The 18,139-nt window shown below is 36.6% G+C and overlaps 1 protein-coding gene across 2 annotated transcripts in view; it reads left to right on the top strand.

Moving 5' to 3' along the window:
- Positions 1-18,139, top strand: part of RASA2 (RAS p21 protein activator 2) — a 127,349-nt gene that overhangs the window by 69,933 nt on the left and 39,277 nt on the right. For both annotated transcript variants that reach the window (XM_034995995.1, XM_034995999.1), the window contains exons 6-11: positions 1,694-1,777; positions 4,094-4,166; positions 7,409-7,485; positions 8,473-8,574; positions 16,593-16,749; positions 17,073-17,221. In XM_034995995.1, the coding sequence (XP_034851886.1) occupies positions 1,694-1,777; positions 4,094-4,166; positions 7,409-7,485; positions 8,473-8,574; positions 16,593-16,749; positions 17,073-17,221 (642 nt within the window). The remainder of the gene's footprint in view (positions 1-1,693; positions 1,778-4,093; positions 4,167-7,408; positions 7,486-8,472; positions 8,575-16,592; positions 16,750-17,072; positions 17,222-18,139) is intronic.

An 18,139-nucleotide genomic window follows, 5' to 3' on the forward strand; every position in this document is an offset into this window, starting at 1 on the left:
AACCGCCTTCGGCTCAGGTCATGATCCTGGAGTCCCAGGATGGAGTCCCGCATCGGACTCCCTGCTCAGCAGGGAGTCTGCTTCTCCCTCTGACCCTCCCCTCTCTCATGCTCTCTCTCTCTGTCTCATTCTCTCTCTCAAATAAATAAAATCTTTAAAAAAAAAAAATATTTAAAAAAAAATAAAAGTTAAGACCACTTCTGATGATTTTTATAGATTCATATTTCTGGCTTATGGACATCATTGTTTTGCGTTGTGAAGTATTCTTATAGAAGTCTTTGTATAATGAACTGCATTTTTCTTAGGTTTTTTTATACTTCATAAAATTATAGTGACTTTCTATAAGATTTCTCATAATTAGTGTTTACATGAGATAAATTTGGTATTACAAGGAGAGTAATACAATAAATTCAGGTGCAGTAGGGAATGTAGAAAGACACTGGACTGTAGAAACAGTTAAGAAAGTAGAAGTTGGGTCTTGGCCCACTTTGTAAAAGTAGCATTACCTCTTTAGCCTTATTTTGTTACTGTCTGTCGCACATAATCTTTTTGGGCCTTTTTTTCTTTAAGGTGTTTTTTCTCAAAGGCAGTTGTGGGAATTAGATACATTTTGTGAAAATACATGGTAAACTACAAGTGCTATGTAAAAACCAGGTATCATTTTGAGATTTAGCCTGAGGACTGTAAGTTTCAAACGGTATATAGTTGGAAAATTTGACTGTACCTGAACCTAATATTAATAACCAGAATTATTATCTTGGCCTGTGCTTTCTTTGGTTTCAGAAATTTTTAAAATTTGATTTTTGATACTCAATTTAATAGAAATGAGTCATATTATCATTTATTTCTTTACATGGCAGCACAGCATATGCACTTCACCCACATACATGATCTGTGGGTTGTGGAGAGAAATAAGGATGTTGCTCAATAGCCCACATCTTTCAACAAAGAATACTTTTCAGCAACTCTCATGAGTTTTTTGTAGACATTAGGAAATGCGGACCCTTAGATGTTAAACTAAATTCGTGAACTAAATACTGAGTGAGGAAATGTGGGGAGCAGACCATTAAGTTAGATTCTATGTCCTCTGTAAATACCAGTGACTTTACCTATAGATCGGATTAGAAGACCTTGGTTTTTAAGTTCTGAAACATTTTCTGCAGAATGATATAGGAGCTGTTACTGAGAATCAGAATAAAAGGCTACAGAATTGTGGGAGGCTTGCCCTCTATTTATGAATCAGATTTCAAGTGGAAACCACAGTCGTTTCCTTGTTTCTCATTCATGCTTTAGCAGAGGATGTGATGCCATAGATCTAGCTTGGTTTGTAGTTTCTCCTTTAAGGTTCACACCACATTCTTTTCCTGTTTAGAAGCCACAGCAGTTTTAATATATTGTCAAACCACAGACTGTACCTTGCTGGATATTTAGTGGGGGGATGTGTGCTACATATTATTTGGTAGTCCCAGTACTGATTGTGGCAATCTAGTTGAAGTCCTATTTCAGAAATATAGCATAAATAAATAAGTGCACAGTACAGATAGATGTATTTGGGGTAGGTGGTATATAGGCATACTTCTGCAGACTTGTGGAAAACAGTTTTAACCCTTTGAATATATTAATTTGTATTTAAAAATAATGCTTTATGTTGCTAAACTTGAATATATGTTAACTTTCTTTTATTCTTCCTTAGCATCATGGCATGCCATGGGTTGCCTCTCATAAATGGACAAAGCTGTGACCCTTATGCAACAGTCTCTCTAGTGGGCCCTTCTAGGTAATGTTTATTTTTTTTTAAGTTTTTATTTAAATTCCAGTTAGTTAACATACACTGTAATGTAAGTTTCAGGTGTACGATTCAGTGATCTAACACTTCCATACAACACCCAGTGCTCATCACAAGTGTGCTCCTAATCCCCATCACTCCCCCTACCCACCTCCCTGCTGGTAACCAACAGTTTGTTCTCTATAGTTAAGAGCCAGTGTTTCTTGATTTGCCTCTCTCTCTTCTTTTTTTTTCCCCTATGCTCATTTGTTTTGTTTCTTAAATTCCACATATGAGTGAAATCATATTATGGTATTTGTCTTTCTCTGACTGACTTATTTCACTTAGCATAATACTCTCTAGCTCCATCCATGTCATTGGTAGGTAATGTTTATTGAATTATTATTAGATTTTTTTTTTTTACCTCTAACCAATTTCAAACATGCCTTTATTTACCATAAGTACACTGATTTTAATCCAGAAATGCAAACATCTCTGTATCTGAAGACTCAGTATGTATATGGGCTTAACAAATGGTTTCCTTCTTTGACAGTAGATGCTTCATTACATTGAAATGATCAGTGGTTGGCTTCTATTTGTAACCTGGAGTTCAGAATTCAGAGTTAGGAGAGCAAATTACTGTTAGATTTTTAAGTTTTAAAATGTGACTTAAGAATTAACAAGTTAAGATTCTAAGAATAAATGCTAAATAGCTATTTATGACACAAAGTAATGAATGCTTTGAAAAAAAGATCTCTAGTGAGTTCTGTTATACACTTGAAAACAACCAAGTCCTGTTTTTATAGAAAGAAAGTGGTTGCCATTTCAAATATGCTGGACTCTTAGACTGTGGGAAACAACATTAGTTTTATAGTAGTTAAAATGTACTTTACAACATAAACTTGACCTTCTTCAGTCATCATTGGCCTTCCTACCTTCAATGTCTTAGATTTTATGTAGGTAAAATCCTGTTTTAAGAAGTGCTAGCCCAGAATCACAAGGCAGTTTCCATATTTTTATCTGGAAAGCGGCTCAGAACTAAAAATGCCTTTTCTACTCACGGCATCTATGCTCTACAGAGAGAATCCCAAGCTGTAGACAGACTGCTGAAGTACCAGAACATGGTAAAGTGCACCATATCGTTGATTTAAATTATTTATGATGATTTATTGAAAAACCTACAGCAATTTGTATATTTCGTATTTTATAACTTCATTATGATTTCTTTCAGAGCCTGACTAGTCTGAAATTTGCCTACAACTTGAAGGTTTAAAATCAGGAAACAAAGAGCAAAATATTCCCTCCATACCAAACACATACATACATACACACACACACAGACACACACCCCTTCTCCCCAACTTCAGGCTCTCTAGGTATTCTCTTTATTATTTATTTTTATTAATTTTTCTTAATTCCAGGATAGTCAGCATACAGTGTTATATTAGTTTCAGGTGTACAGTACAGGTATTTTTATCTTTTAGAAAATCACCAGTAAGTCACTTTTAAAAATGTATTTATATATGTATATAAAATACCTTGTGCCATGCCTAGTACTCACTATGTGCTCAAACAATATTGCACTGTTATTACTATAGATGGTTTTATATTTGAAAGCAGATACTCAATCCTTTAACATTCATGCTATCAGAGGGATTAGTTCTGTATGTTAAAAATGTTTAGCCTAGTGGAGCTATTTTTTGTTTTTGTTTATAATCTGTAGTTGAAGACAAATTCTTTAGTGTAATCATTTAATAACATACAAATGGAAACTGTTTGGCATACGAATTTGTTAAGAGTCATTATTGGTATTGATAGTGTCCTATCATCACATAAGATGTTAAAATTGGGAGAGGCTGGGGAAAGACTGCATGGGACTTCCCTGTACATTTCTTTGCAACCTTCTCTAATTATTTCAAAATAAAAAGTTTTTTAAAAAGCCATATTGTAGCTGAAGCCCAAGAAGTAAATTTAGTTAAGAATGCTTTTCGTGTTCCTCAAGTATTTTTCAGCATAGATAAAGGTACTCTGAATCTCACTGTCTTACTTTTACCATTCTGATATAAAATAAGCTTGATAGTTGACCTAGTGTAGCCATAAAGAGAAAATACAATCTTGTCATATATTACATATACAAACTTGTATTTTCTTTGATTTGAGTCGTTAGAGACATCTCAAGTTTTTTCCCCAAGTAATATTTAAAACTATAGTTTTCCCTGAGTCATCTTAACAGCTAAAGGGAGGTCAGGCTCCCTGGTTGGAAATAGCATGTTTTATAATTGTGTACTATTAAGTTCTACAAGGTAAAACTCTACCACATTGGAACAGGAATGACCAAAAGAAGACAAAAGTAAAGAAGAAAACGAGCAATCCGCAGTTTAATGAAATCTTTTATTTTGAGGTAACTTTTTATTTTATATAAATGTTGACACTGAATATTTAATATTGAATGCTGGTTTACTTCTTTTTTTGAACTATAGCCACAGTAATCATTTAATCAACTAATGCAACTAAGCATTTGTATTCCAAGAGCAGTGGAACCATGATGTAATGTGGTAGAGGCCTAGTATATAAAAAATAAAGGCAGAGCTATAACTGATTTGGGGATAGGGAGGACTAGGGCCACACCTACTCCTTAGTCATCCCTATTATCACACTGTCCTCCACACACACACCCCCACCTTATCCACCCCCCCCCACCTGACACACAGTGGCCACTGGACTCTTCTACAGAGTACTTGAAAATCACTAGTAAAGTAAGTATGACATCACTTGGTTGGAGTTCTTGTCCCAGTTGACGCGGAATAAATCACTAAATGTGAGGTTTAATTTTATCTTGTGAAAGGATAATTTTGTAAGAGAAAACACTAGCCAAACCTGACAGAGTTTTTAGGAGACCCAAATGTGAGAATGCTTTGAGACCATAAAGTACTATATGATTAAGGCCTTATTATTAAGTTCTTTTTAGCTAATTGCCTCTACAGACACATGCTTATTTTCATAGAGATCTTCAGCTGCCTTGAAGTTTCCCCAAAATACAGTGCTTTGGAGTTCTTTACTGTGGAGCATTTGTTAAAGAAATCCTTTTTCATATTATTTGAAAACTACAGAAAAAAAAAAGTTGACCTCTGATTTCTAAAGATTGTGTTCTAACCATAGAACATGTTGCAAGTGAGATTAACAGGTAGGAAAGATTTGGGAGAAAGATACATTATGTGCTTTTTCCTCTTTTGTGTGTGTTTTTCTTGATAATTCAAAGTGGAGACGAGTGAGAGCACATCTAGCCATGCCTGATTACTGTACTTTAATAAAGAAACTTAGGTTGAAGAAAATACCAAATTGAAGTAGGAAGAATTGTGGGGGTAGAGGCAAGGGAGAAAGAAAAACAAAAGAAAAGGTACCAATGTGAGGCTTTTCCATTTCCTGGCTAAGGACTTTGGTTGTTACACATTTATCAATGACTATTACATCCAACCTGCAGAAAACATGGGGCAACTTGCAGCAAGCAGATGGTCCTTTGAAAGGCAAGGCCTGACCTTGCTATATCCAAGTGTACCTATGAAGCCTTAAAACATTTATTCAAAAAGCCCTTTTTTGAGCTGATTATAAAGATAAGATTCAATCTCTGTCCTCGAGCTAAAGCAAGAAACACAGAGCACACATATGCATGCATGCACACAGCAGCAAAATGCAGTAGATGCTGGGAAGGTCGGATAAGTTCTGCTCCAGCCAAGTTAAGTGAGGGAAAAGGAGTATTAGAGAGAAAGAACATTTTGAGCAGAGACAAAGAGACAGAAAAGCAGAAAGTTATGTTCAAAGAATAGCAAATAATGATTTAACTGGAAAGGTTCTATAAGAGAATAATTGGAACAAAGCTTAAAAGCTAGACTAGGACCAACTATGAAAGGCATTGAATACCTGGCTGGTGTGCTTACACGGTAGGTGTTGAATGTTTTTGAGCCTGGAAGTGGTAAGAGTAGTGCAGTGTTTTGGGAAGAATTAACCATGATCTGTGGGCCAGTGGCTGAGAAAGAACAGAGATCAAGAGACTCTTATAGTTTAGGTGTTAAAAAAGAAAAAAAGGTGTGTGGGGGGGTGGTTCTGATCCAAGAGAGTAACATGGAAAAAGAAAGTGACAGATGAGAAGGAAGCTGTAAAGGGCAGGATAACAAATTGATTGTAGAAGAAAAGACACAAAGGGAGGAGTCAGATGTCCTCATGGTTTCAAATCTGGAATAAGGGAAAAGTTAAGGAAAGCAGAAGTGGTTCAGTTTGGGACATAATGAACTTGAGGTCTGACATGAAAACCTTACAATAGGCAGTTCATGACTGAAACTTAAGATGGGTGATGGCTGTAGATAAGGACTCAAGATTTGCCTCCAGAGAGTCAAGAAAGCCAAGGGAATAGAGGTATACAATATAGGAGAAAAGTGAGGAAGCTCAGTTCTGCCACTTATTAGGTATTCAGCTTTGAGCACATCTCTTAATTTCTGTCCTTTAACTTCCTCATTTTCAAGATGAGGATAATAAATCTAGCCCTGCCTGCTTCAGAGCAGCATTCTGATGAACAAAGAAGATAATGGATGTGAAAGCACTTTGTAAACTGTACAGCCCTTTCCAGCTCTTAGAGCAAAATAAAAGTTAAAACCATGGAGAAAACCCATATTTATAGGTTCTGAGGAAGAAGAGATCTCACAGGAAGAAGAGAGCAGGAGGTTGCCTGGGTAGTGCCTGGGTAAACTCAAAAGAGTGTTTCTGGGCAAGGAGGTATAGTTGTATTCACTTGTTCTGATAGAGGGGTCAAGGAAGACAAGAACTAAGGACTCACCATCAGACTTGGTGACTAAGGAGGTTGGGGAGGGTGATCTGTGAGGAAACCAGATTATAAGGAGTTACTATAGTGAGTGGGTGTGAGGAAGTGGCGGCTGTAAGGATGGATTACAGTTTTGAGATACTTGTCTGTGAAAGGAAGCAGATAGGAAGACCATAATTTAAGTGTAGAATTTTTCTTAGACTTGAGTGAGGTGAATAAGCTGGTAATGAAAGCTGTAATTAAAATAGATCAAATGCTTACTGCATGCTTTCTGTATATCATGCATGGGTGGAATAGTCCTGGAAAAGAGGCAGATCATCTCATCTCTTGTTCAGAAGAAATGAGAAAACTCATCAAGTAGAAGGACCTATGTGAGAATGGACATGTTCAGGTGGATGGTAGCTGAGGAAGTCCCTGCCAGTAGCCTTGATATTTTTGGTAAAAATGTGAGAAGGAAGTGTAAGGATAGAATTGATATCTTGAGAAATGTGGGAAAGTCTTCAAACAGTTTTTAGCACGTGCAACTTCACCAAAATAGAACACTTTTACTCTTTGAGCCACTAACCGATTACATGTGAGTCAGAGAACCTAATGTTGCTGTAGATTGAGTTGATAAGGGAGGGCATGGAGGCAAGATTGTTTTTCTTGCCTTATTGTTTCCTCCCTGCTACTTCCATAGCCGTTTTTATCTTTAGCTTTGGGGGAAACTATTACCTAAGCGTTTTCCTCTGTTTATAATAAACACAGTTGAACATTTTGATAGTTTTTTAAGTTCATGTAGGAAAAAAATACTTAAAAATTTGTTGTCAACTAAAATTTTTTGTTCACAGGTAACCAGATCCAGTAGTTACACAAGGAAGTCCCAGTTCCAGGTAGAAGAGGAGGACATTGAAAAGCTAGAAATTAGGTATTTGTCTTGGAGTTTTACACAGTTGGGTTTTTTTGGTGCCAAAAGAAAATCCTAAATCCCAAATAAAAAAATCCTAGAAAGAAAACAGGTGAACCAAGCTTAATAGATTTCTCTTTAGCAAGTTAGTTGATGAAACTTAGAGGAACATGCATCTAATTTAAATTCATATAATCTTTTCAAAATCTGTTTTCCTTGCAGAAGTAGTCAAGGTGTTTTTATTTAAAACCAAAGATGACCTAATTTTTACCTATTTTATTATATTTTTAATTTTCACAAATTTAATTGCTCTTTAAATTTCTGAATCATAGCATAATGGGTGCAAAGAATATATAGAAAAGTAATTATATTTTAGCCAATTTAGAAATAATTTTTTTATTCTTCTTAACATATCTGCTGTCTAACAGAAATTTCAGTGAGGTAAGAAGTCTTGTAAGATAATTCAACAGGTGCATGTGTTTGAAGTTTGTGCTATTTAGGTCTTAAATCTCTGCTGTTTGGGAGGGGAAAGTTCTGTAAGTGCATGTACAGGTGTGGTGTTAACAGTGTGTTCATCTAAAGGGTGTGTTAGTCACATGTTTGGAATGATCAGGTAATGTATTTTTCTAAATCACCTATCTTTACATATTAACTGGCTCTAATTGAGAAAGAAACTGTAGTCTTGTGGTTTCTTTTCTCAAATTCAACAAAGTAACTCTAGTTCTTACTGCTACAGGTTAAAATAAAGCCTAGACTTTGAAACTAAGAAAATTAGTGCTTTCTTTTAGATTATTTAAAATAGTTACATTCTGTGCTTATAAATAAAAGCTCCTGCAATATTTTGTTTTCTTAGTTTAGTTAATAAGGTATATGACAGTGCTAACATCTCTTACTTTTAAGCATGTAAAATTAATGCTATAATACAGTCAAAGTGATTTGAAGCTACCTGGTGGCGTGTGTTCTCTTAAACATTGTTTGCAAAAAATAAAGCCAGTTTTAAATTTTCAGGATCGACTTGTGGAACAATGGAAACCTGGTCCAAGATATTTTCCTGGGCGAGATTAAGGTTCCTGTGAACGTGTTAAGAAATGATTCCTTTCATCAAGCCTGGTAAGAAGACAAACATTCTAGTGAACTCCACAGTAGGTCATCTCCTTTAATAAAATGTACATGCAAATAAATGCTTACTATAAGCAGATTTTTATTTTTACTTATTTATTTATTTATTTTTAATAAGCAGATTTTTAAATTTGAGGTAGAATAAGCCAGAAGTCATTAACTTCTATTGATTTGGTTTATTTATTTTTGCAGAAATAGAAGTACATTGGTGGTTTTATAACTTAAGCTCTAGTACTGAGATACAAGAACTGAATTATCTAGGAATATTGTTCTGTTCAAAAACGAAATCCTAACTCTGAGGAGAAAATTAAAATCATTTAAAACATTACATAAGAGTTGCCCAGGTGTAAGATGCTTGGTCACAGATCAGCATCTTCAGTACAGAAGCCTTATTAATGTAATGGGAACTGTGGATATTTGAAAACAGAGGGTTTATGGTAGGGAATCAGCTGTTTATGGGATCTAACCAGTGATTTTCCTTTACCACAGCCCACTGAAATGCACTATGAATGGCCCTGATGTTATTTTCTAAATGTCTAGGGTCAGGGAGCCTGGGTGGCTGAATTAGTTGAGCGTCCAGCTCATGATTTCAGCTCAGGTCATCATCTCAAGGTTGTGAAATCAAGCCCCACATTGGGCTCCGTGCCCAGCTGGGAGTCTGCTTGAGATTCTCCTCCCACCCCCACTCGTAATAAATAAATAAGTAAGTAAGTAAGTAAGTGTGTCTAGGGTCCAGATGTGAAACTATCATTTTTTTTCTGTCTAGAGCACTTACAAGCATGCCTATCCATGCCTTCCAGTAGGTTGCCCAGCAGCCCTCATGCTAAACTTGGGTTTCTACTGAGCATAAAAAAAAAACAGGCCTTTCTCATTTGCCTCTAATGCCCGCTATTTAGAACTCAGTTTCAGTGTCTAGAAGAGGAGTTTGAAACTGTTTAGATGTTTCTTACTGTGGGCATCAATCTCATTTGTCTTTAAAAGAGCCTGCCTCTACAGATTGACTGCCAGACATTTTTCACTTTGAACTCTGTTGTAGACGGATTTTTAGACTCTCAAAATTTTTATTTTATTTTTACCTCTTGCTAATACAGACCTAAGATTTATTGGTCTTTCTGGTGGCATTTTTTTTTTTTTAAAGATTTTATTTATTTATTTGAGAGAGCGAATGAGAGAGAGAGAGAGCACACATGAGAGGGGGGAGGGTCAGAGGGAGAAGCAGACTCCCTGCTGAGCAGGGAGCCCGATGTGGGACTCGATCCCGGGACTCCAGGATCATGACCTGAGCCGAAGGCAGTCGCTCAACCAACTGAGCCACCCAGGCTCCCTGGCGGCATTTTGTATAATTTCAAAAATGTATCCACCTTTGGGGGGGATTAAGCTTGCTTACTTTGAAAAATTGACAAACAACATTTGAGACCTGTCACACGCCCCACCTCATGTCTTCTTCCACCTTCTGTAAAATAGCATATATTTTAAAATGAAAATCTCTTGGGGTACCTCGGTGGCTCAGTCGGTTAAGTGTCTCTTTGGCTCAGGTCATGATCCCAGGGTCCTGGGATCGAGCCCCACGGCAGGCTCCCTGCTCAGCAGGGAGTCTGCTTCTCCCTCTCTCTACTTCTCCCTGCTGCTCATGCTTTCAAGCTCTCTCTCTCTCAAAAAAATAAAATCTTAAAGAAAAAGAAAATCTCTACACTCATTTTGTTAGGTCTTTAAAATTGTATGGCATGCCACTTGTACAAAATTAAAAAGTGAGTTGTTATGGCTCTCAGGACCCCTCAAAGTGAACCTGAAATGTGCCACCCGGCTTGTATTTTAATTAAGACTGTTTCCAGACAGGTCCTCCAAATCTGACAAACTTTGTCCACCTTGCCAGGATGTAAGAACACTGACAAACAGAAATTAAGTTTATTCCTATAGATATCATTTTTGCCAATAGTATTTTAAAGCCAAAGTGTAAGTTCTAAAATTTATATAGCACGCAGGGTGCCTTGGTGGCGCAGTTGGTTAAGCATCTGCCTTCAGCTCAGGTCATGGTCCCAAGGTCCTGGGTTCGAAGCCCAAATTCCTGCTCGTTGCTCATCAGGAAGCCTGCTTCTCCCTCTCCCTCTACCCCTCTCCCTGCTTGTTCTCTCTGTCTCTTTCTCTCTCTCTCTCTCTCTCTCTCTCTCTCTCTCCCTCCCCCCCTTGCTATCTCTCCCTCTCTCAAATAAATAAATCTTTAAAAAAATTCATACAACATGGAATAGAAACATCTAATTTATTTATACTTCCATAGATATAAGGAAGTATAAAAATGTGAATGCCATTTTAAATCAGAAATTAAACTTAAGGGTTGTTTGTCATTTGTAGAGCTATAGCATCCCCTTGTGGGATTGATGGTAACTGCATGAAAACGCAGGAAAAGTTTTCTTTACCTTCAGAATTTCAGGCTTATTTTTTCTAATCTTGGTAGTAGGAAAAAGAATGATTATCAGTAATGTAATCCTGTTGTTTGAAAAGTTTGAATTTGCTTTCCTTTTTCATATAATTTCCAATTAGTATTTGTCTATTATAGTCTTTTCCTGAAAATGGATTTTAATGGTTCCAATTTAATTTTATGCTCAGATTACATTCCCCCATTCCTTTCTTGGCTTTTCAGTTCCTTAACAATGACATATGTTCTTTATTTTGAAACTTCTGTCAGATGTTAGGAGAGCTTGTTAGTGTTGATAGTAACTCATTTTAACTTTAACCTTATAGATGATAGAATTTTATATGATTTTTTGAATCGGTAATATACTCACACCGTTCACAGTTCAAAAGGTACAAATCTGTGTCTTGCCCCAGTCCCTTAGCTAATCATTTCCCCTCTTCTGAGGCAGTCACTGTTTTGAGTTTCTGGAAATATTTTATGGAATATAGTCAGATATGTATGTATTCTTCTTTTCCCTTCTTTACACAAATGGGCACATACTGTATCCTGATCTGCACCTTGCTTTTCTCACTTAACCAGTGTAGTAGAACTTCGGTAAATATTTGTAGAACCTTGGCAGTGGTTAAGAGTATGGGCTCTGGAACCAAATTGCCTTGGTTCAAATCTTAACCTCTGCCATAACTTCCTGTGTGACCTTGGACAGGTTACTCCACTCACTGGCTATAAAATAGGGACAGTACAAAGAGTACCTGCTTCCCAGAGTTGTTAGAGGACGAAATGCATTCATCCTCATAAATGAAACAAGCTGCAAGTGCAATGACTATGGGTATATATAGCTCATGCTCTCATCATTATGGTGATTGCTGCTGTCATCACCATTCCTCCAGAGCAATACCTATGGAATTTCTGCATCCTTTTTTGTCATACCAGTATTCTATTGTTTGGAAAGTTAGAAAGAGAACCTCAGAGGCAGCCTAAGTTTAATCTCATTTCACCAGTTCCTGTAATGTCAGTGTCTTAATGTGTGCAAAACCTTTGTGTGATTGTACAAATTGGCACAACAATTTCCCCCTAAATGATCCAACATGTAAAAATGGACATTAAGAAAAGAGAATAGAGGGGCGCCTGGGTGGCTCAGTTGGTTAAGCGACTGCCTTCGGCTCAGGTCATGATCCCAGGGTCCTGGGATCGAGCCCCACATCAGGCTCTCTGCTCAGTGGAAAGCCTGCTTCTCCCTCTCCCACTCCCCCTGCTTGTGTTCCCTCTCTCCCTCTCTCTGTCAAATAAGTAAATAAAATTAAAAAAAAAAAAATCACATTTATGTAGTTACATTAATAAGTACATTTATCTATAGTTATTTGTATATTTAAGTGGTAACATAATTATATATAAATCTTACATAAATAACTGCTGCATAATGTTTACTGTGTACCAGGCACTATTCTAAGTGCTTATATAACCTCCTTAGAGTTGTTGTAAGGATTAAATCAGTTAGATTCTATTATTACCCCTTATTTAGAGTAATAATAAGGAAACAAGTGCAGAGAGATTGAGCAGTTTGCCCAAGGTCACACAGCTGAGATTTGGACCAAATATTCTGACTCCAAAGTTTATGCTCTTAACCAATTACTATAATAAATTGTACCTTGGCATATATTTTTTAAAGATTTTATTTACTTATCTAGAGAGACAGAGCACAAGTGGGGGAAAGGGACACAGAGAGAGAAGCAGACTCCCTGCTGAGCAGGGAGCCCAGTTCGGGGCTCAATCCCAGGACCCTGGGATCATGATTTGAGCCAGAGGCAGACGCTTAACCAACTGAGCCATCCAGCTATACCCCATAAATATTTTTGAATATGTTTAAAACTCAGAAATATTTGGGGTGCCTGGGTGGCTCAGTCAGTTAAGGGTCCAACTCTTGATTTTGGCTCAGGTCATGATCCTCAGGGTTGTGAGATTGATCCCCGTGTCGGATTCTGTGCTCAGTGTGGAGTCTGCTTAAGATTCTCTCTCCCTGTCCCTTTGCCCCTCCCCCACCACTCGTGCACGCGTGCTCTCATTCTCAAATAAATTAAAAATGTTTTTTAAAAACCCTCAAAAATATTCTCTGTTTTAAGCTGAAACCAAAGATTTGAATGCCCCTTGCTTTATAAAATATTGTTTAAAAAATTGAAGGGGGAGCGCGTGGGTGGCTCAGTTGGTTAAGCGGCTACCTTCGGCTCAGGCCATGATCCCAGGGTGCTGAGATCAAGCCCCACATTGGGCTCTTTGCTCAGCAGGGAGCCTGCTTCTCTCTGCCTGCAGCTCCCCCCTGCTTGTGTGCACTCTCTCTCTAACAAATAAATAAAATCTTTTAAAAAAAAAATTGAAGGGGCATGGGGTAGGTGGTGAGTTGAGGGTATTTTGAAATTTTATGTTTTTTCAAGTAGACACAGATGAGATACTGTGCCCAGAAGGATTTCTTACCCTTCCGAAAGAAACCCAAGGAAACAAGCTTAAAAAAATGAGGCAGGAGTGAGCCCTTCTGGGGTACCTGGGCATTCTAAAGGAGTGCATACATAATAATTAGTAACTGGCGTAGCATTGCCCTAATCCCTCTGCACAGAACAGGCCATGTTAGGATTATATGGATCTGTTTTGCTGGTATTTTGTAGTTTTGTGAGAGTAACAGAGGGACAAGGCATACTCCTTCCTCCAGTAATTTGGAGATAAAGGAATTAAAGTTGCCTTCTGAGTAAAATTCCTATAGAACAAACCAAAACAGAGTCTGTAAATCTGACTAGAATATGGGTATATTGTTTAAGATTTAAGATGGGTAAGTGCAATCTTAGGGAGGCAAAACCAAGTTGTAACTATAATACAAGTATTTTTATTTTATTTTTATATCCCATATATGGAAAACACTAGTTAAAATGGAAGGGAATATTAGAATAATAAGAAAGGATCCCAAAGAGGCAAACGTGGGTAGGTACTACCCATTTAAATACAATCAAGAAAGAAGGAGATTCTGCTCCAGAAGCATTACTATTTCCTTGGCAAAACTGTTATCTTAGCTGGGAATTCTTAAGACTACCTCAGTCTCTGTGTTGTATCTCTGTACTCACCATAGTCCCTCTGATAATATGGCTCTCCAAATAGTTTATCAGTAGGTAAAAAATGTATTAATCAAACAGATTAAAAAGTATTAACAGGTAAAAAAAAGTATTAGTTGCAGTGAGGAATATAGATGAAGCACCATGGGAAACCGTGATAGTTGTTGAAGCCGAGTGGTAAGTGCGTGGGGGAGGTAGTGAGTTGAGGGTATTCATTATTAATATAACCACTCTTTGCCCTACCTTATTGCTTGCATAATAAAATGTATTGGTCACAGAAAAATGTGCAGGTATTTTTACTGCTTGACTGTTGTTATTTCTTTTCATAAATTTAGAAATTAGCTTTCTACTTTAAATATACCAGTCTCTATGCTCAGTGATTGCAGTTCAGGTTTACTTTTAGATAAAACTAGGTATCTGAATTTGCAGGTCTACAAAACATATATACTTAAAAAATAAGTAGATTGTGGAACTTGACCAAAGTAATGTCCTTTTAGGATGTTTGGTGATCAGCCAACTAGACTTTTCCCTTAGAGGTACTTCTGGGTCACCTTTGCTAATAGGCTTATATGCAGTTATTTCCTCAGGCAAATCTTTAAAACATTATTTCTCAAATCAGAGAATAGAAATTCTGAAGGCTGGTGTTTCAAAATAGAGATTCCTCTTTCATAGATAGTGATATAATTTCTATATAATTTCTTCTCCCTTTATTGTCATCCTCTCATCTTTTAAATTTTGCTTGGTTGATTCTCTAGTTCCCTTTTATGTCTTTAATTCTGTCTTTCTCAAAACTAATAAATATTCTATTAAACCCTCCCTACCTTCTGTTTTTAAACAAGTTAGTGTAATGGGGAGGCCATAGGTGATAAATATCAAAAGTAAGTATCAAAACTAATGACACTACTTTATAAAAAGTATTCCAGGTAGTAAGTAAAGGAGGAATGATAGAATTCTAAAACTCTCATTTTGGGACGCCTGGGTGGCGTCCGTTGAGCGTCTGCCTTTGGCTCAGGTCATGATCCCAGGGTCCTGGGATTGAGTCCCACATCGGGCTCCCTGCTCAGCAGGAAGCCTGCTTCTCCCTCTGCCTGCCGCTCCCCCTGCTTGTGCTCTCTCTTTCTGACAAAGATAAATAAATAAAATCTTTAAAAAATAAAAAAATAAAACTATCATTTTATAATCTCTGAAAGTTAATGACTCTAAGGCAGTGCTCATCAGTGACTGCTAATATCACAAAGAGAGAAACAGACATTAGTGCCTCTTTGTGGAACTACATACTATCAGTGAAATGTTCTTGCCAGCATATCAAATCTGAATCTAACGAAGCCTCTAGATCTAACTGCCAGTATACAGGAAGTACAGAGAGGACAAAGAACATGTTAAGTGACGTCATGGAGATAGATTTAGCGTAATCCCTAATTGTGGAAAATCCTACTCTAACTACCAGATTTCTTAGGGGGTATAGGGAATCTATAGGTTAAAAGAAACTTAAGTAATCTATGGACCTTGGATATGAACAAACTGTAGAAAAGTGTTCATGATAAAGTTTGGGAGAGTTTGAACACAAACTGGATAATAATGATTTTTTAAAGTTATATATAGTTATATATATTGAAATATTTATAGATAAAATTATAAGACGCCTGGAAATTGCTTTAAGATAATGCAGGAATGGGATGGGAGGAGTGAGTAGAGGTATGGCTGAAACAAGAATAGCCTCGAGTTGATGATTACTAAAGCTAGGTGATAGGCGCTTGGGGGTTCAATAGATATACTGTCCTCTTTACATGTGTTATGTGTTATTAAATTTCCATGATAAAAAGTCTTTAAAAATAACTATTAGATTTCTGATTTTGGTCCAACAAACTCCTCTTGATTTCTAAACATTTCTCTTCTCTTGGAAAATTTTAAAGCTATCTTTGTACATATATATTTTTTGCCTTCTACTTGCCTACATAAAAAAAATTCATGTAAATCTGATTTCTGCAAATAAAAATATTTTCAGTGTAGTTACATTGTTTCTCCTTTAATAATAAAAAAATCTATAAACCTTCAGTCACTAACTTTTTAAAAAAATAAGTTCAGATTTTTACAAATTATGTCTTATCTATTTCAGCTAAATATGTCTTAAGTTTAGTTAGATGTTATTTTTGATTATACATTGGATTTTAAATGTTTTACTTTTTATTATCTTTTCCTAAATCTACAAGCTAATCAAACTCATTCAGCCCCTTTGAGATCTTAAGTTTTGTATTACCTGTACTTTTTGTTTCCCGGGTAAAAATCTGTTTATAGCTTTCTGTTCAATATACAACCGATGTTAAGGCTCTGAAGATTGATAGTTGGCTACTTATAAAGTGTCCTAACCTCAGATACTAAGTTGACTTTTCTGGTTTGGTGTTTTTTGTTTGTTTGTTTGTTTTTTTACAGCTTAGCTGTTTATTTACCTCACTGACTTCGATGCTCATTATCGTCTCATGAATTCAATTGTATTTTTACTTTAGGTACTTGCTACAACCAAGAGACAATGGAAACAAGTCATCTAAAACTGATGATCTGGGGTCTCTTCGATTAAATATATGTTATACAGAAGACTATGTGCTTCCTTCAGAGTACTATGGTCCTTTGAAAACATTGCTGCTAAAATCACCAGATGTTCAGGTACTTTAAAAATCTTAAGGGTGAGACTTAATGTGAAATGGCTAAAATAATTCTGTAAGTGATGTGGAAAAGATTTCAGAGTATCAAGTTTTATTAAAATAGTCAATATATATACATATATATATTCAATTTATCTGAACCACAGTACTGTGATTCCAGGACATGCTTGAAATTTCATCTCTGAGAAAAGTTTTAGAAAATTAAATATTATTCTATACAACAGTAATAATAAATACGCTTGAATTACTTATACAGGCTAGTGATGGAGCATTTAGTCGTGTTTCCTTGATTTTGTGCTTGTTTTCTGCCTTTTTATATTCTAGCCGATATCTGCCTCAGCTGCTTACATTTTGGGTGAAATTTGTCGAGATAAAAATGATGCTGTTTTGCCCCTTGTACGACTGCTGCTGCACCATGATAAACTTGTTCCTTTTGCCACTGCAGTGGCTGAATTAGACTTGAAGGATACACAGTAAGAGTTATATGAAAATGTTAATTACGTGTGTTGAAATTGGATTTTAGTTTGCCAAATTGTTTTTGTAATTTCACTTCTTTTGTATTGACCAGCCTTACTGGATAGGAGTCTGAAAAGAACACTTAGCAAGAAATAAGAGGCAGTTCTTTAAGTTAGCAAACGGTATCCACCAACAGCAACATTAACAGTTAATGAAGGATTTTTTTATTCAGTGTCAGAATTTCCTGTTACTAATCTTGGCGGCTTCTTGCAATGATTCACATGTCACAGATAAAATGCCAGGTCAGAAGTCGGGTTTTTTTTCTCCTTACCCATTATGTATCACCCCTATATACATATGTGTGACATTATGAAAAGCAGTCAGGTGGCTTCCCAGTCCTGTCATAGCACTGTCTCATATACACACACCTTCCACTTTTGTAGTTCATTAATATTGTTTGCTTTTTTTTTTTTAAAGTTCTTACTATTTTTGGTAAGTTTGAAAAGCCTAATGGCAGCAAGCTTTTTTAAAAAATTTAAATTCAATTAACATATAATGTTAATTGGTTTCAAAGGTAGAGGTCAGTGATTCATCAGTCTTATATAACACCCAGTGCTCATTACATCTTGTGCCCTTCTTAATGTCCATCACCCAGTTACCCCATCCCCCCCACCCTCTCCCCTCTAGCAACCCTCAGTTTGTTTCCTATGATTAAGAGTCTCTTATGGTTTGGGCTCCTGGGTGGCTCAGTCGTTAAGCGTCTGCCTTCGGCTCAGGTCATGATCCCAGGGTCCTGGGATCAAGTCCCACATCGGGCTCCCTGCTCGGCAGGAAGCCTGCTTCTCCCTCTCCCACTCCCCCTGTTTGTGTTCCTGCTTTCGCTATCTCTCTCTCTGTCAAATAAATAAAATCTTAAAAAAAAAAAAAAAAAAAAA

Source organism: Mirounga leonina, unplaced genomic scaffold (genome assembly GCF_011800145.1).
Source record: "Mirounga leonina isolate KUSES-001 unplaced genomic scaffold, KU_Mleo_1.0 Mir_115, whole genome shotgun sequence".
Classification (NCBI taxonomy): Eukaryota; Metazoa; Chordata; class Mammalia; order Carnivora; family Phocidae; genus Mirounga; species Mirounga leonina.